Raw genomic sequence first — 25,885 nt, forward strand, 5'->3', positions numbered from 1 at the left:
TAAGCTGTTTTCTTAGAAAGATACCTGTTAGATTAGTTCTCAGCATTCAACCTCTGGGTGTCTTTCCCCATCTCCTGAGTTATTGAGAATACCTTAGATAATATTAGCACCTAATTTTTGCTTTTAGTAGTCAGAAATGATTAGTTAATAGAATATAGTCTGCTACTAACCACCACCTTTTGATGGTGGGATAGTCAACCTCTAGCTCTTGGTAAAAACACTGAATATTTGTAGTTAGGGACAGATATTTCTCATGTCAGCATAATTTTGGCAACAGGGGTGGAGTCTGAGGAGCAGGGAAATAAGGAAGACCATTATCTTTAAGGAAAGACGAGATCCACAATTACAGTGCAGAACCTGACATAGGGGGCATGCAACAAATACGAGTAAAGCTAAACTAAATTACACTCATTAAATCCACTAGAAAGCCATTAAACCCCGACAGAAAAATGGATAAAAGAATGGATAATTCACAGAAGAAAGATTTATAGACCAATAAGCAAAAGCTAGTCATTAAAGAAATTCAAATTTTAATGTAATGCAATCTTTTCCTTGGAAAACAGGCAAAGATTTTGAAAGTTCAGTAACCAGTGGTGGTAAAGGAACAGAAAGAGGTACTTTCATACATTTCTAGTAGGTGTGTAAGTTGATATACCTTTCTGTAAAGCAATAAAGAGAATGATTAAGTTATGGGATAGGCATAAGACATACTATATCTCATTAAATAGAATAGTTTCAAAGATACTTTAGATATGAGAAAAAACTGTTAACGGTGAAAAATAGAACACTATTTGGTACTAAAAGTGTATGTACAAAAGAGATTGAAAGGAAATACACTGGGCTATCATAAATTTCTACCATTAGCCTCTCTTATATAGATCTTTGAATAGTTTAGCTTGTCTACGATTATCCCTTAGAAGGGGAAAGAAATCATATAATTTATTTAAAAAGGCACTTTGATTTCAGACAAGAAGGCAGAAAAATTTATTTATTGAAGACCTTGGCCACTTGTTGTTTTCATACGTGTCAGAGAAGAAGAGGCAAGTCCTTTTCTTTGTGATGTAGGATTTTGGGAGAATCAGCCTTCCTCCCATTCTAGAGAGAATCCCCTTACTGGAGAATTTTCTGTCTACCTGGAAAGTCTAAGTAAGCTGCCTGTGCTTGAGGCATTCACATATGCACAGGAGCTGTGGATGCTGCACAGGGCTGTAACATTCTGATCACTGGCTGAGAGTTGAGAGTGAGTCCCGAAAAAAAAAGGTTTTTGTTTTTTTTAATGGCCCAAAGTGTGGCCTTACTCTAAGTGTGTGCCAATAGCTCTAAGCAACTGATATGTAGTGTGTAGTAGGCACATCTGAGGGTCTTGAAACATGTATGGTGGTTTAATCAAGTGCAATCTGTGAAATGGGAAATTAAGCAAAAGACCCTAAGGGAATACACTGGTGTTTATATTAAAAAAAGCAAATTAACCAAAGTCTATTTTGAGTTATAAAATAAAGGGATAGCCTAATAAATCAAAATAAGAGAAGGAAAAGACCCTCTGAATATCAAAACATAGATTTCTTTTCCAAACCGAGATGTTATAACTGTTTACTTTCATTTCTTTTTTCTGATTCTTAGACTTATAGTTTTGGAGGATTTAAATAAACTTTGCTACTTTATAAGTTATGTAGTAACATTTTGATTCACTAAGTCTGCTTATATCTTGGTTTTCAAGATGGTCACTGTCACTTCATCGTGCCTTGATTTTAAGAGTTACTCCCCCATCAACCGTACTCCCTGAACTTCCTGAAATGTTTATTTCCATTCTTATAAGGGAAGCGCAGGAGACAGCTGCGTTGCACCCACTGTTCTTTTTTTTTTTTTTTTTTTTTTTTTTCAGTTTTTGGCCAGGGCTGGGTTTGAACCCGCCACCTCTGGCAGATGGGGCCGGCGCCCTACTCCTTTGAGCTGCAGGCGCTGCCCATGCACCCACTGTTCTAATCAGTTCCACTCTTGGTTTTCTTTGAGTGATCAGCATAACTTAGTGACCTGATTTTTTAAGTTTATATACTTTTTGAGCTATAAGTAATATGTTTTAAATATAGTGCTGGCAAATACATATTATTAATACTTTGTGTATCATCTATAATCAAGTGGCAGAATTAGCATGGAGGCCTTTATTGGAAAGGATTCCCAGTGTCTGTCATTGATGTGTGTGTAGGAAACAACAGCAGTGCTGTGAAGGACTTTCCACCTCAGGTTTAAGGGGCCATAAGGTTCCTGTCTTTAAAGAGCTTGAATTCAAGCAGGGAAGATTTGATTCATTCTAGGAAGAAGAGAGAGAGACAAATTAAAAAAGAAAGCAAATACAGTTGTGAATACCCAAATTGTAAACATCCCAACAAGTACAGTATTACCATTTGAACATCCCTCATCTAAAAATCTAAAATCTGATATACTCCAATGAGCATTTCCTTTGAGTGCCATGTCAGCACTTAAAAAGTTTCAATTTTTAGAGCATTTCATATTTCAGATTTTTGGATCAGAGATACTCAACCTGTGTAAGGAAGGCTGAGTTATTTGCAAAGTGTTGGGAGAAGGCAGAATACGAGGGCCATTGGTCAGGTGAGATTAATATAAAAAGATTTACTGAGGCAATACATTTTGAGTGAGTTGGAAGGGAGCCAGAGGACCTGGTATAAAGTTGAAAAAGTGGTACAGATTAAGGGGAGTGCAGATTTCTGGGTACTGTTTGACTGTGTACTCCAAAGTCTCAGCTGCCTAGAGTGACCATGCCTGACCTCTGACCTCTCTCCAGTGAGGACGTGTGCAAACGTGGCTTCACTGTCATCATCGACATGCGGGGCTCCAAGTGGGACCTCATCAAGCCCCTCCTCAAAACACTGCAGGAAGCCTTTCCAGCCGAGATCCATGTGGCCCTCATCATCAAACCTGACAACTTCTGGCAGAAACAGAAGACCAACTTTGGCAGCTCCAAATTCATCTTTGAGGTGAGCCAGACCTCTGTTTCTTAGCATTTTCTTTCCCTTTCCTTGTGCCATCACACATTTCTCACTTCCTCTTTTCCATCTACCCTACAATGTGCAACATGTCTAGAGCTGACATTTCAGGATTCCTTGGCCACCGTAGCTTTACTGGTTAAAGTCTCAGAGGAACAAGAGGCTCAAGAGATTGTTCCAAATGCACAGCTTTATTAGACAATGCAGTTTACTTTTATTGAGTGTGTAAATTCGGACACATTGTAATTTGTATCAGAAACATTAAAAAAGAGTTCATATGCATTGATATAGTAATTCTTCTAGGAAAATAGTCTTAATATAGAAATAAAACAAATTAAAATCTAAGTAAAGTTGCAAACAAAAAATGTCTGTAAGTACATAGTTTGTTCATATACAATAGTATATATACACACACACACATAAACATATACATATATAATGCATTACATGTACATACATATAGGTTGTATCCTAGGTATACATTAATTTTGGTGATATTAATAAACAAATACTATGAAGTAATTAAATACCGTATTTAGAAAAATAGTATCATTGAAAAAATGATTTATCATTTAGTAAAAGGAATGTTATAAAACAATATGTGCAGTATAATCTGAAATTTGTCTTTAAAGAGTGTGTGTGGAGAAGACTCAGATGTGTGAAAATGTTAGCAGTGGTTGGATTATGGTGAGTGGATTCTAGGAGGCTGGATTATGAGTGATTTTGTTTTCTTTATAGTTTTCTGTTTTCCTTTAAGGATAATGTACTACTTTTATAGTCAGGGAAAACATGTTGTTTTTGAGTAAATTTTTCAGAGGGCTTATGTGTCCCTTGAGAAATTTTAATGACAACACATCACATTAAATCAATGATTTAGGCATCTTTGTTCCAGCCAAATTTGAGCTGTTCCCTTTCTTAGAATTCTGATCCCCATCTGCAGGGGGATGAACTGTGTGTATGTGTGTGTGTGTTGAAAAGGCAGAGCTGCTTTTAAACTTTCTGCAGCTTCTCATTCTAGACTTTTGTCCCCCAGGGCCAGGAGTGCCTGTGAGTACTAGAGTGGTCCCAGTAGGGTGCGATTTGAGCACAAACGACCTGACCACTTGATTGAGGCAGTTCTCACTTTGTGTAAATAACACAGTAAATTAGGCTTGCTATCAAAACAGAAGTGCTTCTTATATTTTTGGTTTGTTTATACAGAAACAGTGACAATAGCCTACAAATGTATAAGCTGAAGTGACTGAAAAGAATCTGAATAAGTCTTGAAACTTTTGCATCAGCATAACTGGCTTGCACGTTCCAGCTCCCTGTACCCCTTTCACTCCAAGTTGAGCAAGCTTATCTCTGCTTCCTAAATAAGACATTCAACAGAGATAGCTGGGGGCCTCCAAGTCAAAGAAATATTTATAAAGAAGTATATTAAAAACAGCAGATTTAAAACCTACTACAGACCAGAGAGACCAATGATGCAGGGATGAGAGTATAGGCTTGTTCAATAGTACATACTTAATGAATAATTGGTGAGTATAATCACGGAGGACTTTCTGGAAGTGGTAAACTTTGAGCCAAATTTGAAGGGCAAAATGCTCTAGAATAGGGCTTCTTATAGCTTAAAGAACACAAGTCCTCTCTGGGGAGCTTGCAAATGCAGATTCTGACTCAGTAGGTTTGGAGGAGGGCCTGAAGTTCTGCATTTCTAACAAGTTCCCAGGTGATGCCAATGCTTCAAGGGCCATGCTTTGAGTGGCAAGGCTCTAGGTTAGCAGGAGTTTGTAACTCTAAAGCTCTAAATTAGAATCAATAGGGGGGCTTTAAAAGTCCCCATGCTCAAACTACAGTTCAGACCAATTCTATCAGAATTTCTAGGGGTGGGATTTGAGCATTGCTGTTTTTGTAAACTCCTCAAAGGATTCGAATGAGCAATTAAGTTTGAGAACAACTGTTTCAGATTAGCCCTACTGCCTATGACAGCAGCTTCCTGTGTCTTAGGAGGGGAACAGAGGGAGAAGGGATAAGAGTGGCAAGAAACAGAGAGACAAACTGCTTTTAAGGTTTCAAGTGAAGTGCAGCCTTCAGATCATCACGGTGAGCACTAACTAATAGGGACTGAGTATATGCTCCATGCTGGGCCCCCCCTGTGCTTTACACACATTGACCTATTTAATCCCCTCAAGCTTTATGAGAGAGAAATTATTATCTCCATTATATAGAGGTGGAGACTGATAAATATAAACTTAAATACTTTGCCCTGGGTTACAGTGTAAGACTGGGACTCAAACCCAGATATTTCTTTGATAGCCTCTCATTCTTCATGAGAAAAAAGAGAGTCCTGAAGCCCTATCAGGAAGGGAAAGATGTTGGGATGATTGCCTGCACGGTTGGTTCTTGGAGACACTCTGCTTCCTGGAGACAGACATTCTCCACTCTGTTTTCCAAGAGCTTATAGGGACCTCACTTCTGACCTCCTGTTGCCCAGCCCCAATTCTGTTCATGGTACCATGGCAGGGCATCTGCTAAACCAGAGAACCCAGCCTGGAGCAGAGAGATACTGTGAAATGCTTGCAGCCCAAATGTTAGCCCATATTGCTTAATCCAAACCATAATACCCTAGGTCCATGGGCTTTGGTTTCAGACTATAGAAAACTGACCCTCAGGTGCTGGGCCAGTTTTTCTGCCAGCTTCTGCTTTTAGGTTCTGAAGTCCTGTTGTGGTAGATATACGGTGAGTAGGAGGAAAGAGGAGGGGAGAAGGACTATAAAGGCAATTCCCCTTGGGTGGCAAATAGTGGGTAGATGGAGAGGTTTGTTGAAGTGGTCAGCAATCTGTAGGAACTGCTGACCACAGCTGATTTTATGACTCCCAACCAGTGGCCCCATGGTTTCTCACTCCCCCTTTCCTAGGCAGGCTGTGGTCATTATTGTGTGGACTTATCTTGTCCTTTCCCCTTGCCTTTCCCTCCACCTGCCTATTTCTGCCCTGGTCTTCTCCCCACTGTCACTGAGTCTCCCTTTCTGTGTCTGCCCCTTCTAGACGAGCATGGTGTCTGTGGAGGGCCTCACGAAGCTGGTGGACCCCTCCCAGCTGACAGAGGAGTTTGACGGCTCCCTGGACTACAATCACGATGAGTGGATCGAGCTGCGTCTCTCCCTGGAGGAGTTCTTCAACAGTGCCGTGCACCTGCTCTCGCGCCTCGAGGACCTGCAGGAGATGCTGGCCCGGAAAGAGTTCCCCGTGGACGTGGAGGGCTCTCGGCGGCTCATTGATGAGCACACGCAGCTCAAGAAAAAGGTGCTGAAGGCCCCTGTGGAGGAGCTGGACCGGGAAGGACAAAGGCTGCTGCAGTGCATCCGCTGCAGCGATGGCTTCTCAGGGCGCAACTGCATCCCAGGCAGTGCTGACTTCCAGAGCCTGGTGCCCAAGATCACCAGCCTCCTGGACAAGCTGCACTCCACCCGGCAACACCTTCATCAGATGTGGCACGTGCGCAAGCTCAAGCTGGACCAGTGCTTTCAGCTGCGGCTCTTTGAGCAGGATGCTGAGAAGGTAGGAAGGGAACAGCCCAAACCGGAATAGGTTGGAGGGGGCTTAATTTTTATGGAGACTGATGGAGGTTGCTAATCCAGCTTTCTGACTGCTTAAAAGAAACATACCTACAGGGCGGCGCACGCATAGCTCAGTGTGGTAGGGCACTGGCCACATACACCAAGGTGGGTGGGTTCAAACCCCCAGCCTGGGCCAGCTAAACAACAATGACAACTGCAACAACAACAACAAAAAATAGCCAGGCGTTGTGTCAGGCGTCTATAGTCCCAGCTACTTGGGAGGCTGAGGCAAGAGAATCACTTAAGCCCAAGAGTTTGAGGTTGCTGTGAGCTGTAACGCCACGGCACTCTACCAAGGGTGACATAGTGAGAATCTGTCTCAAAAAAAAAAAAAGCCTACAAGTTTTATCTGGTAAGATTTATTTCAATTGTGTACACATATTTGGCCATTGATCACTGACTGTTTTTAAAGCTCACCCTTATGTAGTATTTATTAGGTGCGTGGTACTGTTGGTGCACTAACTACACCTGATGTAGGTATACTGTTGTCATCTTGTTTTATAGATGAAGAAACCGAGAGGTTAGATAATTCATCAAGCTAGAAAATACAGTCTGGCTCCAGAGTTCATGCTTTTACCTACTGTTAGATGCCACCTTATGTGCCTACAGGTTCAAGCCAGCTAAGCAACAAAAACAGCAATACTGTTTGAGCCACTATCTCATTAATCAGTGGTTACCACTCCAGGATGTATTTTGTTATTGATAAACCACTTTCACATGGGGAGACTTATTTAATCTGCACAATCCTTCTATCCTTACACGTTGAGTGATAGTGTCTCTCTTGACACTCAGGGAAACTGATGTTCTCTGATCGTGTATCTACAATATCAGAGCTGACATCTGAATTCAGTTGTTTCCTGTTTCCATGTCCAGGGCTCATGCTGTCATAGCACTTCTTTCTGGAGGTTTCTCTTTAGCTGCTGAACGCTTTTTGGAGTAATACACCAAACTTCCAGCAGTGAATTTTCAGTTTTAGTATATGTGCTGCCGAAGCGAGCACCAGCAGTGAATTTTCAAAGCTTTCTCCTTATCAGGGGAAAAGTAAGATATGAGAATGTAAAACAATAAAAATGGCATAGAGTGCTTCTTTGCCAAGGACACAAACGTATCTTCTCTAGATTCTCTTCAAGCTAAAGAGAAGAAAGAAGAGAGTTTACTCTTCTATGCATTGTAAGAAGAGTAAAAAAGGGCTGTCATCAGTTTCCTGGGTGTTAGTTACATGTAAATGCGTACGATTCTTAAGAATGCCATGGTATCTCTCAGTAACTGGTGATTTTTATAAGCATCATCTAATGTAGTGATTTTGTGTCTTTTTATTTTTTATTTATTTATTTATTTTTTGATTTTGTGTCTTTTTAAAAGCCCACCCTGAAAATGTCTCCCAAGTATTTTTCAGTGGTTAAATCAGATGTAAAACTCTCCCAATTGAGTAAGTTCCCAATTTATGTATAACTGGAATAATGTTTGCCACAATATTCTTATGATAGTTTGATTTCTAGGAGCCAGGTTTATGATTGATTTAAATTTCTCTATAAATTTCCTGTATTTTCCAGTCTTTTATAGTCAAAAGAAAATCAATGCATGTAGTGTTTAAAGAACACATATCTCTAACAGAACGTGTGAACATCATTTAATCAAGTTTTTGGAAGAGCCGTGTGAAGGTGTTCCAGGCCTGGAGACCTGGGTCTGACCCTGGCCTGCCCCACTCTGGGCAGGGCAGCTTGGACCACAGAACCCCTGCTCACCAGGTGGTGCAATGCCCAGGCCAGGAGTCAGCTGTGCTGTGAAGCCAGAGACAGATACTTTGTCTCCTTTTGCCAGTATTGGAAAGGTTTGGAACATCACCTTTTTCCTTGAAATCTTTTCTGCTCTGGGCCAGGAAGTCTGCTTTGTAGCTTCCCTGGAGTGCCATTTTCAGTGAGCTAGGGGAAGGGGAAGCAGGGACATCGGGGATGTCTGCCTGAGCATGTTTTTGGGGCTCTTCACAGTATGTCTGAAGTGCAAGGTTATGGGAAGCCTGTGTAAAGTGAAGATTGTGCTTGTTTCAAAAACAAAACAAGCAGCACACCTTAGCCTAGAAGGCCCTAGGTATAGGAGGCTGCCCTTCTAGGGACAGCCAAGTTTCATTCAGCTGGCCAGCAAGTGCTGCCGCACATACCTTACTTCATGGTCACAAGATTTGAATAGTGTATCTCTACTAATTATTCCTGTTTGACAGCTGAGGAAATGGAAACTCAGAGAGGTACAGTGGCTTACCCAAGGTCACACTGCTGGTGAGACAAGACTAGTATTTCAGTCTCTCTTCAAAGCCCACCAAACTCTTACCCAATAACCCTACTATTCCTCTACTCCCAGGACCTGCCTTCTGCTACTACGGAATATGATGTTAATCTGTAGGTCCTCTGGCCCATGCTCTGATGACCCAGAGATCTCAAATCTTATTTCTAGTGCTTACTTTACAGCAGTGGCTTTTAACCTTTCTGTGCCCTGGAGAAGCCTATGGACCCCTTCTCAGAATAATAATTGTAAATGTACAAAAAATACATATAGGCTTGGAAAGCAATTATTGAAATACAGTTATTACATTTAAAAAAATTGACTTGTAGCTCAAGTGGCTAGGGCGCCAGCCACATACACCGGAGCTGGCAGGTTCGAATACAGCCTGGGATCGCGAAACAGCAATGACAACTACAACGATAAAATAGCCGGGTGTTGTGGTGGATGCCTGTAAGTCCCAGCTACTTGGGAGGCTGAGGCAACAGAATCACTTAAACCCAAGAGTTCGAGGTTGCTATGAGCTATCATGCCACGGCACTCTACCCAGGCGACAGCTTGAGACTCTGTCTCAAAAGAAAAAAAAATAAAAAATTAATAGTACCATATCGTACTTCCCTTTTTTTTTTTGAGACAGTTTCTTTCTCTGTCACTCCAGCTATACTGCAGTGGTGTCATAGGTCACAGCAACCTCAAACTCCTTGGCTCAGGTGATCCTCCTGCCTCAGCCTCCTGAGTAGCTGGAACTGCAGAAGTGGGCCATGATGCCTGTCTAATTTTTCTGTTTTTAGTAGAGACAGGGTCTCGCTCTTGCTTAGGGTGGTCTTGAATTCCTGAGCTCCAGGGATCCTCTTGCCTCTGCTTCCCAGAATGCTGGGATTATAGGTGTGAGCCACTGCATCTGTCCCATATTATACTTCTTTATCAACATGCTAAATAATGATATCTACTTGAAGTCTAATAACTGTCATAAATTTGAAGTAGTGGATGAGGATAAATGATGTTTCAGGGCAATATCCCTGGTGCAATATGAAAATGTGTTTATTTCTCTTGGTGTCAAAGATACCAGTATTGCTAACATTGTGCTTATGTTCACAATAGAAGGGAATGCTGTGTTTCAGTGAGAGGTTAGTGAAAATAAAAACATAGAATCCCCCCCCACCATCCAAGCACATGATCCCTAAATTCTGTCTACAAACTCTAAGTTTAGAATCTTTGACCTGTGGTGACCTCATACCTTAAAAAGAAGTGTGGGCGTGCATACATGCACGTGTGGATGTTTGGAGGGTGGGGAGAGACTATTAAGAACAAAACAGAGGGAGTGAGACTATGGGAAGAGGGCAGCCCAGGAATGTTTTGATGTTGAGTCACTGGTGAAAATGCTGCTCAAGCTTGACCCAGCTGCTACTGAAAATGTACTGGTTGTGGGGAGGGAGAGAAAAGCAGTCCTTTTCAGTTGCTTTAAGTTTAATTAAAAATCTCTAGGTAGCTCTGGTAAATATCTCAGCTTTGGACTTATCTGGTGTTTTTGGAAGGGGCAGGAGGGTGATGGTTTAGAGAGGGGAACCTGGCCATGGTCATGAGTGGAACCGTGGCCAAAAAAGTATGAGGAAGGAGCTGCTGCCTGAGCCCAGTCTGGGCCTCCCTTCTGGTGGGAGGTTGTCAGCAGGAGCCTCTAATTCCAGATCTGGGAAGCTCTTGGCAATCAGAGGAGTCTGACAATTGCTTAGCTTCTATTTTTGTAGAAAGGGGTGGGTGCAGAGACTCCCCACTGGCCCTCTGGAGTGACTGCATGTTCCCTGGGGCTTGAAAACAGGATGATACTCCTTATTTACTAACTCATCTTGGTGGTGAAGCTGCCTCCTACCCCCTCCCCTGGCCCTTGTGAAGACCCCTTGCATTACCCATCTGGGAGGTGGTGGCAGGGAGCCATGCTCTCTCCCAGTTAGACATCTAGGGGGAAGAGACTCTGCTCCACAGATAATTTATAAAGCAGGTCATTCATTCATTCATTTAATAATGAATATTGAGCAAGTGTCATGAGCCTCAGACGAGGTACATAGATAAAGATGGGTAGGCCTGAATTTCTGCCCTAGAGCAGCCCACCCTCTAATAAAGCAGGTGGGTACACAAACTCCTATTCATTTATTTATATTTTTTAAAACAGATACATTGAAATATAATTGATAGATAAACTGCACATATTTAATGTGTACAATCTGATGGGTCTGGGCATTTGAATATACCTGTAATACCATCACCCATGATCAAGGTAATAGACATAGCTGCACTCTAAAAGTTTCCAAGTTTCCCTTTGCATAAACTGTTATTACATGTCTGCTGTGTGACCTGTACTGTCCTGGGCACAGCCTCTGTGCTTGGAGAGTTTCAGGGAGGAGGGACTACTGTAGCTCAGAAATGATAGGAAAGGCTTAATGAGCAATTTGTGGATGCACTGGGTAATTCAGAGATGATTCAACAATATCTAATGTTAGAAGATAAACCGCTGCTGCCAGGGTCCAATGCCCTCTGGTCTATAACTAATGGGCCTGTCTTCCACTGTGTCCACAGAACACAGGCTGGGTCACTCCCCATTAGCCTTGTGCAGATTACGGCTCTCTCTGTGCAGTCCCGTTTCACAGCCAGCTGCCCCTCCAGCTGCAGTGGACCCCATGTGATGAAGGTGTCTGCCCTGCAAACACATCCCATTACCAAAGAGAACTGATGGGCCTCTTCCCCATTAGGAGGCTGAATGTATACTAAAGGTCATTAAGTAGACTCCTTATCGATGTGCCTTCAGAAAAGAGAAGGGTGGGTGCTGCTCAGAGGGGTTCTTCCCACCTCCCTTCCTTCCTGGTGCCTCATAGAATAGGAAGGAACCTGGCGGTCATAATCTCGACCTCCCTGACTCTGTAGAAATCTTGGCATTGTCATCTGATGACAGCCATTATGACATCATAATGCCAATCTAAGTGCTGATGACGATGATAAGTATCAAACAATGCTGAAACTGGCACATCATCTGCCTGCTGATCTGGGGAAGCCCCATAGTCCTCCAGGCTTTGTAAGGAAGAACAGTGCTTAGTAAAGCTCCAGTGCATAACCAGACTTAACTGAGAAATCCTTATCTGCTGTTTCTGAATAAAGGAGTCTCTATTGATGTCTACCTAGGAAGTCCATTTCCTAGTCTTGCCCAAAGCTATTCTGGAAAGGAGGAGGGTATTCCTTTTTCCTGTGGGAGAAACCCCAACAGCAAACAAACTACCTGCCAGGGTTTCAAGTATTGAAATCATGTCTGTTACTGGTTTATGCAGCACATTGTATTTTTTCATGTGTAAATGTATGTTTGGAAAATGCCCAAGACAAGATCTTTATCACCAGCTTGAGAGGATATTTGGGGGTCCAAGGCATCTAGCCCAGCTCTGATCTGTTCTAGGTGCTCACAGGAGACTGTGGCCTCAGTGGCTACCGACGTCTGCCCTTACCATGCCACCTGTGGGAAAGTTCCCCTTGGAGAGCCCAGTTGTTAAGGGCCTTTTCTGCATATTCATTCTTGCGTGATGAAATTCTGTTCATCTCTGTGGGTGCCATGTCTGTGCTGAGGTGGAACTGTGGTGAGTGGGGCTTAGGATCTGTCCTGGGATGCCGCTTATTAGTTAGGATACCTTAGACACATCTTTAACCTCTGAACCCAATTATGTTTCCAACAAAACAAAGATGAAGAATTTGCACTAGCCCAGTGTCTTTGGACTTTTCCTCTGTTCCACAGTGTACTTGGTCTTGTGCATAACACTAGCACTTTGTGAAAATGTCTTTCAGCAGAAGTGGGGTGGCCCTGCACATGGTCCTGGTAGTTGTGGCAGTAGTGGAGGTGGTAATGCTGGAGAATAAACTTGTAAGGAGATGTACCAGAATCTCCAGAGTGGTTTGAGAAAGCCCCCACCCCAATCCAAACATCCCTGCCATTCCTCCTCCTCTGAGACTTGCTGCATTAAATAAACATCTAAGTCCTTTTATAGCTAAAGTTCAGCAATTTTATAACAAGTTAGGCTTTTTTGCTATTCATTCTCCCCTACATAGCTATAGTAGGTTCTTTTCTTTTCAGTATAGTTGCCTTGGGTAATTATGAAAAATAAAAGTTTTCTGAGCAAATGAAACCAATCTCTTGAGTGTTTTTTTTTTTTTTCTGCTTAAAAAGACAGATTGCTTTTTGGGGTCATTACAAGAACAAAGTGGAGTAGTGTATACAGCAGCAGTGCCTGGCCCAGCATACCTGCTCCCTGGACATTGGCTTCCCTTCCTTCTCCTTGTGCTATTTCAGTCATGATTTACTCCTCTGTTGTTGGTGCTTGCTGAGACCACACAGTGTCATTGATGCTGTCTTCCAAATGAACTTACTTCAAATCATTTTCAATCACCCCTAATGGGGCAAAATTAAGAACTGATTTTTGAGAGAAGTTGGAAATTGTGATGTAGATTCATGGGGGTCCACAGATCACCAGGCTTTGCAGTGCCCCAGGGCAAGGCACAGGAGAGGAGGACGCAGGTCACGCTGGGGTCAAACCCACAGGGAAAGATCTCTGGAGAAACAGCATCTGTCCTTGAAGCAGCCACAGAGGCAATTGATTCTTCCTCATATGATCACCTCTCCCCGTGCCACTTCAACATCTGAGACTCTTGTCACATTTTGCTTTGCATTATAGGAAGAATGTATTTGTCTAATTCCTTTGCAAACATGAGGCCAGAATTCTTCCTACTATCCATCCAAGGTATACCTCTAAGCATTTTGATATTCTTGGAAGTCTATGCAAACAAAATAATGTTGCTTTGATGCTGTTCACAGTGAAAATCAATATAAGGGGCAGCACTGGGTGCAGGGCTTTGTGGCAGGTAGCAAGCCACTTCACTCAGTGCTACGTGCTTATTGTGGTTTTGAGGTTTGTATGTTCTGCCAGCCACATTACCATTTTAGGACATCCCCAGGAATCCCTGTCACGGGGCAAAGTGTCCACTGCTATTTCCTGCCCTGTCCCTTCAAGGTATAAACAGTTCTGATCACTCCCCAGAGCCTAAAGCAGGACCCACAGTCTCATCCTGCCGAGAGTGACCGGAACTAGGGAGGCCATCGGAGAGAAATTCCACTGCTGCTGCTGCTTCCATGCTGGACTCTGGCCCACTGTCTCTTTTCTTTCCCACACCTCCAAACTCTCAACCCCCGTGAGCCAGCAGTATACGCGGCTCTACAGTCATTTGTCAATGTCAAATGCCTTTGTAGTAATTACAATGCATCATACTTTTTGAAGACTTTTTCAAAGTGTTCTCACACCCATGACGTTAGAGATTTTCTGGTCTAGCCCTTCCTTTACATAGAAAACTTTGACCCACCCAAAGTCATCTAGTCAGTGGCCCATCATCTGAATCTCTCACATACCTCATGTGGTGTCCCCCGCGGTCACATATAGGAACATCATTTTATAAATGGGAAAACAGACTTGGTAAGGGTGAGTAACATTGGAAGGTAGTAGGCCTTCTGCTGTGAGGGCAGTGCTGTCGCCCAACAGGGACACCAGCAAATATACCCTCATATACATACATGTATGCACATCACACACACCAGCATGCATACACATATGCACACACCAGCAAACATACACCTTCTCTTGTGGAGACTCCTTGCCCTGCAGGCAGCATGGGCCAGAAACCTAGGAAGTGCCTAGAAGGGCTGGGGGCGGAATGGAGGGCAGGAGTCAGCTGACATGTGTCCTCACCATTGCTGTGGTAAAAGGATAAGTACCCGACAGGCCTCTAGAGGGGCGTGCCTGGTCTCTGTGTGATTCAATTGCCTGAGCCCTTCATGGTGGAGGGAGGCTTCAAAGAGCTGTGACCTCTGGAGCGGCCAGAAGGGCAAGGTCTTTACTGGGCAGTTGTCATTTCCTGCTTATTTTGGAGAAAGTCTTGGTGCCCTCTTGTTCCTGCCCTCCCCTCTCCTACTGAGACCTAAACCACCGAACCCTTCCACCTCCTGTTGACTGGGCTCAGAGCAAGGAAGTGTGTCTGTGTCACGCCCCCTGACACAGAACACAGTGTCCTGTATTATTTCCAGCCAGCTGGTCCTGGGAATCTCTACTTTCTTTTTCTCATTTCCTCCCCTTGAACATTAGAAACATTAGATTCCAAAAATAATCCAAGTCACAGTGTTCTGTAGGCTGCATGTGTGTGTTTTCTCCTGAAGCTGTTTTTCTCCCTTTTATATCCTTTCTCCCTCTTTTATCTCCCTGTCTTGCCTTTTCAGCCCTATTTTGTCCTGAGATTAACAGGCCAGCATGGGGAGTGTGGGTGTGGAGAACAGAGGGAGGAAGGACTGGGGAGGAATGCTTGCCCCTGGGTGGCTGGGCCCCCTCCCACAATCCTGTTGAGAGGTCTGGAAGGTGCTGAGGCCTGAACCATGGCATGTGAAGTCTGCCTGTGTGGCCATTGCTTGTGAATAGACCCCATGGAACTGTGGACCCCAGAGTGACCCCTTGGAACTGAGAATGGAGACACTGTGTTCACAGTACTCTCCAGAATGCAGTTTGTCACACTGATTCTGTCTGTGGCAGTTTAGGTGAGCTATGGAAGGAAGATCTGGTCAGAGATAGGACGTGTGCATGTGAGGCACAGGGCAGCAACAAAGAAACGTTCACTGACTCATTCATTCATCAACAGAGATGGAGTGTCCACTATGTGCCAGATCCTCTGCTTGGTGCTGGGACTGGGTAGGGAATAGAGTAGGGAGTGTAGGGAAGACCAGGTCTAGCAGTGATGTAGTGCTGGATACCTGTAAGAAAAGGATGGCTTAGGCTCAGCACCCATAGCACAGTGGTTACAGTGCTGGCCATATACACTGAGGCTGGCGGGTTCGAACCCGGCCTGGGCCAGCCAAACAACAATGACAACTGCAACAAAAAAATAGGCCAGGTGTTGTGGCGGGCGCCTGTAGTCCCAGCTACTTGGGAGGCCGAGGCAAGAGAATTTCTTAAGCCCAAGAGTTTGAGGTTGCTGTGAGCTGTGATACCATGGCACTCTACCGGGGGCAGCACAGTGAGACTCTGTTGCAAACAAACAAAAAAAAGAAAAGAAAAGAAAAAGCTGGCTTAGAAACAGTAACCAGTGGGTAGAACCTGGTGTGAGTTAGGATACAAGTTCTCTGTTGCTTACTGGGCTGGAAGGGGGCAGACTTGGGGGGTTTTCTGGGATGTATGGGAGAGACAGCATGGAAGTGGTCCAAGAAAAAAGAAAACATGTCAGCTCCACCCCAGCAGAGAAGTGATGAAAAGTCTAAGGTATCCTTTTTGAGGAATGATGGACATATAAGTCTAATTTATAAGAAAAACAAATTGAGTCTCTGTTTGGACTGGGGAGTTTTTCTAAAGTTTCTAGGCATTTTACTCTGAGGAACCCATTTTCTTCTTCTGCCCAATTCCCCTCTTCTTCTCCTACTTCCTGTCCCTTTATGGCCTTTCTGGTCCCTGCCCTCGGTCTCCCGGGCTTTTCCTCACCCCCACACCTTTGCGCATGTTCTTTCTGAGCTCTTGCTTGCTTTCCTTTTGCATTCGTGCTTCCTTGGTCAGGGTTAAGGAGAAGCTTCATGTGTGGTTCAGGCTTCTGGTGGGGGACAGAGAGAGCCCCGGCTTTGGAGTTAGGGAGCCCTGGCTTGAATCTCTGCTTGGCCACTCCCCAGCTAAGTGACTATGGCCACTTTACCTATTTGAGCATTGATTTCCCTATCTCTAAAATGTATATTTGATATAAGCCTTAGAATTATTATATGAACTAAGGAAATGCATATAAAGTATCCATATGGCTGGCGCCCAAGAGTGCTCAGCGGTTGGTAGGTGTGTGGAGGTAGCCTTGTGCTGGCCACAGTGGGTGTGTGGGATCAGCAGTGCAGAGAGGCCTGGTAGGCTCTCTTGTGGGGCATGCTGGGGAGTACAGCTCTATCCACAGCAAGGACACCAGAGCAGACAGCATGTGGCAGTGGACTATGGGGGTGAGGTAGGGACACTGTGGCTGGAAAATGAGGAAGGGTCCTGGAGGAGGAACTTATCAGTGGTCATTTGACAGGGTTCTGCTATTAGCAGTGGGAAAAGGACATGGAAGCAGTATCTTAAAGCACTGTTACTAATGATAAGCCAAGTTAATATGTGCCTAATACTATGCTAGGGATGGGCAATTAGATGATGAGCAAGAGTCAGGCCTCATCACCTCAGAACAGAGGGCACCAGCAAACAAGTGGCCATGGTATAGGTCAGTTCATGGAGGTATCCGTCAATGCTGTGGGAGCATAGTCGGGGAAACCTTCACTCAGGACTGGGATGCAGGGAGGGGAAAGAGTGTGAGCGAAGCCCTGCAGCCTCCACTTGCAGGCTGGGTTCTGGGAATGTCTGTGGTCCAGTGTGGCGTGAGCACAGGCTCCACAGGAAGGAGGACTATGACTATGCTTTGTCAATTTCCAGGAGTCAGAGCACAGTAGAAGGGCAGAAATATGTGCAATAACCAGGGGACCACAGGAAAAAACTGGGTTCTAATGAACGGTTTAGGCCCTGCTGGGAGCATCTGAGAATCCTAGAACCTTTGATTCAAATCCAATCCCTTATCTATGACAGAACTCTCTTCCAGCCTCTCTAACTGACGTGTGTTTTCCTAGACTTTATTGAGCATTCTGGGGTTGAGGAAGCCACAGCTGTGTAAGGCAGCCAGTTCCACTATTCTGTAGCCCCAGCTGTTAGAAAGTCCTTACGGTGGGCCAGAGTCTGCCTTCCTGGAACTTCCACCCTGCAGTCCCAGCTCTACCCCCTGGGTTCTCCTGGAACTAGTCTTTTCCTGTCCCCAGAGGGCAGCCTTCCATGACTTGGGAACAGTCCTTGTGGGGCTCCCCCATGTTTTCTGCTCCAGATGAAGTCCTGTGAGTTTTTTTTTAGCCTATTTTCATTCCTGGGACCAGTTTATCACATATGAGAGGGGACCTGGAGGGGTCTGCAGCTCTTGGTCCCACTTGCACAAGTGAGAAAAAGAGAGTCCGCTGGATTGGAAACATTCCCAGAACCCAGCCTGCCCATGGAGGCTGCCAGGCCTTCACTCACTCTTCCTCTCCCCGATCCCAGCCCCGAGTGGACATTCCCCAGCTATGCTCCCACAGTGTGAAGTGTGCGGGTACATTTGCCTTTTGTAGCTCACGTTAGGCAGAATGACGCTCCAAGAGTCTGCCTACCCAGAGAAGGATGGTCTAACCTGAGTAGAAGGAGATAACATCTTGCAGGTAAATACAGGAGAATGTCTTCTCAGAGGTGAGCATACACAAACTTTTCCACTATGAAAGTATTGAATTAAAGGTTTCTGGTGCCCAGGTCAGTAGTTACTCATTGTTCCTCAGGGAAAAGCCCAACTCCAGGGTGTCCACTGTTCCAGTCCCATTCCCGTGTCCCTCGCCTGCAGTCATTCCCAAGTAGAGCCAAAGCCTCATGGTCTTAGAGTCAGAAAACCTGTGTCACACAAAAATGAACATTAGTTCCCATGGAGGAAATCAGTCTTAGCTGGATTCTCAGAAGGGTTTTTCCTCTGGGTCCTCCACCCCTCAGGCCCCCACGAAATCTCACTCTCTTGTTCACTTCCAGGCTCCTCCTTAGTAAGCCTTTTCATCCTTTTTTTTTTTTCTTAAACCTTGTCTTTGCCTTGTATTATGAAGGACTTCCAGTGGACTCTAAGTGTACATTTGATTTAGTGAAATAGTCATTTCAACAGTTAAAAGAAGTTTGACAAAGAAACTTGGCCTTTTCTAGCATAAAAAAAATTCTGCTATAGGGACGACTGCTGACGTGCTGAGAAGACATACCCTGTGATGTGACCTTCCTGGGTAGAAAAGAAAGAGGCCATGGTATAGGTAGAAAAGAAAGAGGCCACTCCATGCAGATTGGGTGGGCCAGGTGGTCCCACCTCAGGGTTTTTGTCCGCCTTTAGGAGATTTCCCTAGAGAGCTAACCTTGTCATGAGGTGGCAAAGAGGAGGCACAAACCAGAAGGGCCTAGAATGGGAGGTGAGCCTGGACGTGGGGCAGTTAGCGCCCATCACTCAGGGCATCCTCTTCTGTGCTTTGCACCATCCAAGCTTCTTTATCCCTTTGTTTCTGCCAGCACCCCTCCCACTGGGAATGCCTGTTCCACTGCTGCTGCTTATTAAAACCACAGCTGATGGTCTGGCTCAGCTGTACCTCTCCCTGCTCTTCCCTGTTAGTGGTGGTCTTTCTCTCCCCTGAGCTCTTATCCATCCCCCCTTGTATTGGCCCTCTTCCATGCCATCTAGTATTATAGGTAGACACACAAAGACCTCATTCCCCACTTATATTGCTAGTTTCTGGAGGTCAGGATAGTGTCTTTGATAACTGTGTTCCCCAGAGGCACATAGTACCAAATAAACACTGAGCTGTGCAGTCTGTACTCAAGGGGCTGCCTGATGGCACAAAAACTTTTGAGAGTCTCTGAGCTAGCACAAGAGCACCACCTGCTGCTGAGTGGTTTTAGGGAATGGCACTCTGACACCCTCACTGTTGAAAACTAGAGTGGTAGCAAGTTTATCTTAGAATGGAGAGGGTGGTTTAAAGGCAGGAAACCAGTTCTGGTCCTTTTATACTAATCCAAGTGGGGTAGAAAGGAAGGAAAGGGGCAAACACCGGAGACACTCTAGTAAAGAAAATGGGAGCTGGTGGTGACTGGATATCAGGGAGGACGGGAGTGAAGACCTTCATGTTAGGATGATGACAGCAGACAGGAGTGGAGACAAGTCCCAGAGACATTTTGGAAGAAGGATGCATGACTAAATGGAATCTGGAATTTGATTTCTTTTAAGGCACAGAAAAGAGAGAAAAGGGATGATGAAGATCACTAAAAACATTACTACATATGAGCTGATGGCTGTATTTCTGCCTTATCCTTATGAATGACAGGCACTATTCTGAACATGGGAATTTACCTAGTCCTGTGACAGCTTTGGAGTAACTGGGCGTTCATTCAGTAATTTCTTCCTCAACCCTGCAGGGAATACTGTGGCTCTGAAAGTGAGAAAATGACCAAGCATCTCCTTATAGAGCTGCTGAGCCTGGCTCCTGACATGACCACTCCCCTGCCCAGGAACCACTGCTGAGGCTGCTGCTGGAAGAGGGGAGAAGGGAAAAAGGAGGGGGCCAGGTGAGGCCTGCGTAGCACAGACCAGCACAGCTAGTTGGTGGTCTTCTTCCCTAGAGAAGGGCTCCCAAAGGGAGGGCTGTTCTTTCTCCCAGAGAGGGACGCCCGAAGGGAGACCTGCCTCCTCCTTAGCCCAAGTGATTGGCATAGCTGATTTTAAGATATGTGCGGGAACTGGATGAGAACATCCAATAGGCACTCCATTTTTGTGTTACTGCAGTAACAATAATAGTTACCGTTTTTAAAGTATATCCTGTATGCCAGGAACAACCATTAGCTCATCTAAATTAACTTGCCAAAGGCCAGATCTCAGTTCATGTCTAAATTTAGCTCTGGGATAAAGTTGGGCACTATTTTCTCAGCTTGGATGAAATAGGATTTGGCCTCCTTCAGTTCTACATTTTGGAAGTTAGTGAAATACATTTCCTTACTCTGTTTTTAAATATATTTTATCAGCATTTATGGTTCAGATGGAAGGAATTTGGCCATTCAGGAGCACAGGGCTGTCTGGGGTGATTCTTGGCTTAGTTGGTCCTGTTTTTTGTCTGCTTGACTTAACTGGCTCCTGGATGACCATTCCATCCCCACCAGGGGGCTAACACACAGGTTGTCAGAGCTGTAGGGAATGAAGTCTATCCAGGCAAACAGGCTAGAAATTTATATTAATAATGGCCTTGGTAAGACTTTGTTACATCATTTAGCACTAGGAGGGCTAGAGTGAGGAGAGTAGCTTTTTAAGGCTTAGCATTAAGCATGTGCTTCTCCAGGCGAGCTGACCTGTGACTCATCTGTCAAGAACAGTGTGTGATTTTGATTTTTTTTTTTTTTTTTGAGACAGTCTCACTATATCACCCTTGGTAGAATGAAGTGGTGTTACAGCTCACAGCAACCTCAAACTCTTGGGCTTAAGCGATTCTCTTGCCTCAGCCTCCCAAGTAGCTGGGACTACAGGTGCCCCCACAACACCCAACTGTTTTGGGTTTTTTCTTGTTGTTGTTATTGTTGTCGTTGTTTAGCAGGTCTGGGCCAGGTTGGAACCTGCTCTGCTAAGGTCTCACTGTTCTGCCGAGAGCTGTGTCTGAAAACTGCTGTCCCTCATAGTTGTATGGTGGCTACCAGAGGTAACAGGGCAGCATGCGTCATAGGTTCAGCCAGTGAATGGGGGTGGGGAGAGAGGGAGGGAGAGACAGACATTGGCCTCTCTTTACCAGGAGTCCAAAGCAAATGTCTTCTCAATTTCATTGGTTCATACTAAGTCCTGCCTATCCCTGCACCAGTAAATAACAAGGGGAGTGAAATTAGCGTGATTGCTTTGAACAAATGGTCTGGGGTGAATGGATGGTGGAGAATCAATACCCAATATACTACTTTAGAAGAAGCTTCCTTGGAGTTTATAGTGTCCTTTCCTCTGGAACTCTAATTATACTTGCATTCTACCTACACTATCCAGAATCTGGTATCACTAGCCACATCTGCTAATTAACTTCAGTTTAAATTAATTAAAAACAAAATTTAAACTCAGTTTCTCAGTCTCACTTGCCACATTTCAAGTGCTCAGTGGACACACATGTGGGGTAGAAACCCTCCTGGACAGCACAGATGTAGAATATATGTACCAGCCCCGAACACTAACCTATTTTTTACACTTCTCAAGACTGTTGCAGTTCTTTTCTCAGGTCCTATTTCTCTGCTCCACTCTCAGGGGGAAATCTAGGATGAATATGGAACTTAAATTGCATGTTTCCCCTCCTCAAGGATTATTGTCCAATGCCTTTAAACAGTTTATAGATAGTAAGGTTAAGTCTGATGTTAGCTACCCCATCACAGACAGACCATAAGTCTCTACATGAATATTTTAAATAAAAATGCAAGTACTCAGAATTACTTGGAAGCTTCTACTGAGTTAGAATTTCAATAGTAGGGCCTAGGAAACTATTACATTTTTTTAAGAAAATATTTCAGAGAGTTCATTATTAAGGTCAAGTTTATGATGTACTATGGTAGACACTAGAGAAATGACTTTAGATTCAGTATGGGCTCATTTGGTCAAGGAAGGCATCAGGAGGAGATGAGGCTTCAATTTTGAAGGGTGAGAATAATTTGGAGATTTGGAGGTGGAGCATTTAATGAGAAGGAAAGATACGGACACCAATTTGGGAATGAAATGATCATGGTTTAATGTGTATGCTTGGCAGAAAATAAAACAATTTGGCTGGAGACGATGCTTGGTGTAGGACAGTGGTGTGAAATAAAAGAATAAGGCAGATTTAGACCAGTTTGAGATGGAGACAGGCCTTGAATGCTAGGCTATGAAGACTTGATTTTGCATTTTAGATTAGAGCAATAATAGGGCTTTTTCGTTGTTGTTACTTTGACTGAGGGAATGACATGGGAAAGCAATGAGCCAGGTGAGGGCAGATAGTTCTGTGTCAGGGAGAGAATGGAGTCAGAGGGGCCGGTAGGGCACTGGGGACTAAGGGATGAGTAGCAGCAATAATGGAAAGTAGAGATTATATTTAGAATTGTTTGAGGAAATTATGAACAAGCTGAATTCTTGGCAATGGGGAGGATGTAGAAAGAGAGGAGAAGGTAAAACTTTTGACAGAAAACATAGTAGTTTGAGATGTTGATGGAACATCAAGAAGATATTCACAGAGAGTCCATAGGTACTGTCTTCATCTTTTTCTGCTGCTGTAACAGAATACCTAAGACTGGCTGATTTATAAAGAAAGAAATTTGCTACTTAGGAGCCTGAGGCAGGAGGTTGGCTTGACCTCAGGAGTTCAAAGCTATAGTGAGCTGTGGTCATGCCACCAGACTGGATGACAGAGTAAGACTCTGTCTTGAAAAAAATAAATGAATAACAATTAATTAATTTCATAAAAAACAAAAGAAGGTTAGTTCATGGATGTGGCTTAGAAGTTCCAGAGTATGGTGTTAGCATTAGGTTACAGCCTTCTTGCTTCATTGTAACATGATGGAGGGCATCACATGGCAAGGAGCTAATAGTGTCAGCTCAGGATTCTCGTCTTCTTCTTAAAAAGCCACAGTCACCTAAATATCTCAAGAGTGGAAAAGCAAGCATCTCATGTACTCAGTACTAATCTGAAAATAGTAGACCAATAACTATAGGCCTACAGGAGAGAAAAACACAAATTCAAGAAGCGGGGGAGGAAGAAGAGGTTTGATTAGTTCCCACTTACCCTGTACAATATAGGGGTGTATAACATACTTCCTGGGTGAAGGACACAACTACAACTCAGACTTTGGACTTTACCTTATAAATGTAAATAATGTAACCTAACCGTATGTTCTCTTATATTAACTCACAATAAAAAAAATGCAAACAAAAAGCCACTAATCCCATCCTGGGGGCCCCATCCTGATAGTGTGTTTGCTTGGCAGAGAATAAAATGATTTTTGGCTGGAGAGAATGGTTGATGTTGGACATTGGTGTGTAATCAAAGAACAAGGCAGATTTGGGCCAGTGTGGGGGTGGGGACAGGCCTTGAATGCCAGGCTACTGACTTCAGCTAATACTAATTACCTCCCAAAGGTCCCACCTCCAAATACCATCAACATATACATTTGGGGATTAAATTTCCCATACATGAAATTTGAGGGACATATTAAAACTAGATGTTTCATAGTGAATCCACAGATACCTTGTAACTAGAAATAGTCTAAAATTTAGGTATATGTTTGAGGAACAGTTTAATGGTAGTTTAAAAGCATGGCTTTTGGACTCATGCAGACCTAGATTTCTATTTTCAGTATGCCACCCTGAGTGTGTGACATTGACCAAGTTATTTAATCTGAGTCTGTTTCTTCTTGTGAAAAAGATGGTGATTATGGTATCTGTTACCTCACAGAGCTGTTATAAGGATTGAGATAATGTGTGTAAAGCTCATGGTGTAGAGCCTGGCACGTAATTTCTTGTCAGTTATCCAGGAAGTTATGGTTAGGCAGCATCCTGAAACAGACGAAATTGCATGGAATTTATGTTCAGATGGACCCTAGATTCTAAATTCATCTCTAATACTTACAGGCTTTGAGGTTTTAGGCAATTTATTTCCCCTCTTATTATGGAATTTTCACTATTTTAGAATGAAATTAATAATACCAACTTTGTAGCATTATTACAAAGACTATGTGACAAAAAGTATGGAGGTATTTGGCACATGGAATAGGAAACGCTGTTAGTGTTGTTGATGTTGTGAGCTTGGATGGGTCTTCCTGTGGACAGGGTCTCATGAGTGAGGAGCAGAGGGCTGAGATCCAGTCTCCAGGCTCTCATAGTCAGGTGTGAGGGATACTCAAGGAGGGGCAGCCAGGGAAATGGGAGATGAGTTTGGATAAGTCAATGTCAGATTGGTGGACTGGTGAGCTTTCAAAATTAGTGTGTTCCGGTCATTTTTGTCATGCTAAGATGAGATGTGATGTGTCAACGAAGAGTTCAAATATGTGAACTGATACACCTGAGGCAGTTTTCACAAGTCCAGAGACTTGTAAAAGTAGGGAAGAAGCTCATCCTGTCTGCAGCCAGTTGGAAAAGACCTCGTGTAGGGGGCCAGACAGGCTAGAATTTCAGAAAGGACTACATCTGATTCTGGCACGGGGTCAAAGGGAATGAGAACTGAGGGAATAAAGCACTCAGAAATGACAGAGGGCTGGTTTTCATTGTGAGTATAGACTCAAGAAAGTAGTAAAAGCAGATCATGTTTAAGGTCCTAAGGAGGAAGTGGACAGAGGGAAAACAAAGGCAGCTGGGGCAGAACACTTTGGAAAGTTCGGTGATGAAGCGAAGGAGAGACCACACGAAGCCCAGAATTTGCTGGCAGGTGTAACATCACGGTTCAGAGCATCATCACTGGACTTAGAACTCTTGGTGTTGAATCTCTGCTCTGCCACTTATTAGCTGTGTGGCTCTGGACAAGTTAATTTCTGTGTGCCTTAGTTTCCTATTCTGTAAAGTGGAAATAATGACATTGGGGAGATAATCATGAGGTTATTAGGAGGATTAAGTGAGTTAATATATGTAAAGTGCTTAAAACAGTGCCTGCCACATCATGAGCATTTAATAAATGTTAGTTGCTATGATTTTTATTGTTAGCATTATCATTATTGCTGTTATAGAGAGAAATTAAAAATGAAAAAGGTAAGACAAGTAGAGCACAGCCTACTAGGTATAGTTTGGCTCTAAAACATGGGTGCAGCATCTATCAGGGAGTCTTCTTAGGCTCCACTAAACATTCAGACTTAAAAGAACTACCATAGGCAACCTTGGGCACTGATGTACTGAGAAGAACCCAAGATGGGAACAGTAGCCTGCCAGCAGTGCAGTCCTTGCAGCAGTCCAGCTCAGCAGTCCACTCAGGTGCAGGGAGATAAGATCTGTATTGGGCAGCAGCAGGATCTGGCATGGTTTACAAGCTGCATGCCCACAGGAGCCAATATGCCTTGTAACAACTCTATTGGAAAGCTTCCAGGGTTTGTGCAATGAATATGCCAATTACAAGACTCATCACACTCAGGGAAGCCCAAGGTGTGGGGTACCCATCAGATATTTGCAATTCATTTATTACTTCCTCCCAATCCAGACAAAATTTGCCAATCAGAAGAAACATGATTTAGCAATATGTTGGAACATACCATCTTTTATTCATTTTTAAGGAAAAAGAACTTGCATGTTAACTAAAGCTCACACTACCACAAATAAGGGGAAAGGGTTTTGTTACTTCCTTGCTCAAAGTGGGAATATGGCTGTTTTACAGAGAAATCATGACTATTC

At 43.8% G+C, this 25,885-nt stretch overlaps 1 protein-coding gene across 24 annotated transcripts in view; it reads left to right on the forward strand.

The window, feature by feature from the left end:
* The window catches only part of KALRN (kalirin RhoGEF kinase), a 744,321-nt gene that overhangs the window by 254,649 nt on the left and 463,787 nt on the right, over positions 1-25,885 (forward strand). For all 24 annotated transcript variants that reach the window (XR_008374862.1, XM_053564450.1, XM_053564452.1 and 21 more), the window contains exons 4-5: positions 2,801-2,993; positions 6,033-6,545. Coding sequence is in view for 23 of the 24 variants with exons in the window: in XM_053564450.1 (XP_053420425.1) it covers positions 2,801-2,993; positions 6,033-6,545 (706 nt within the window). In the remaining variant the exon portion in view is untranslated. The remainder of the gene's footprint in view (positions 1-2,800; positions 2,994-6,032; positions 6,546-25,885) is intronic.

This window comes from Nycticebus coucang, chromosome 16, assembly GCF_027406575.1.
Source record: "Nycticebus coucang isolate mNycCou1 chromosome 16, mNycCou1.pri, whole genome shotgun sequence".
NCBI classification, from domain to species: Eukaryota; Metazoa; Chordata; class Mammalia; order Primates; family Lorisidae; genus Nycticebus; species Nycticebus coucang.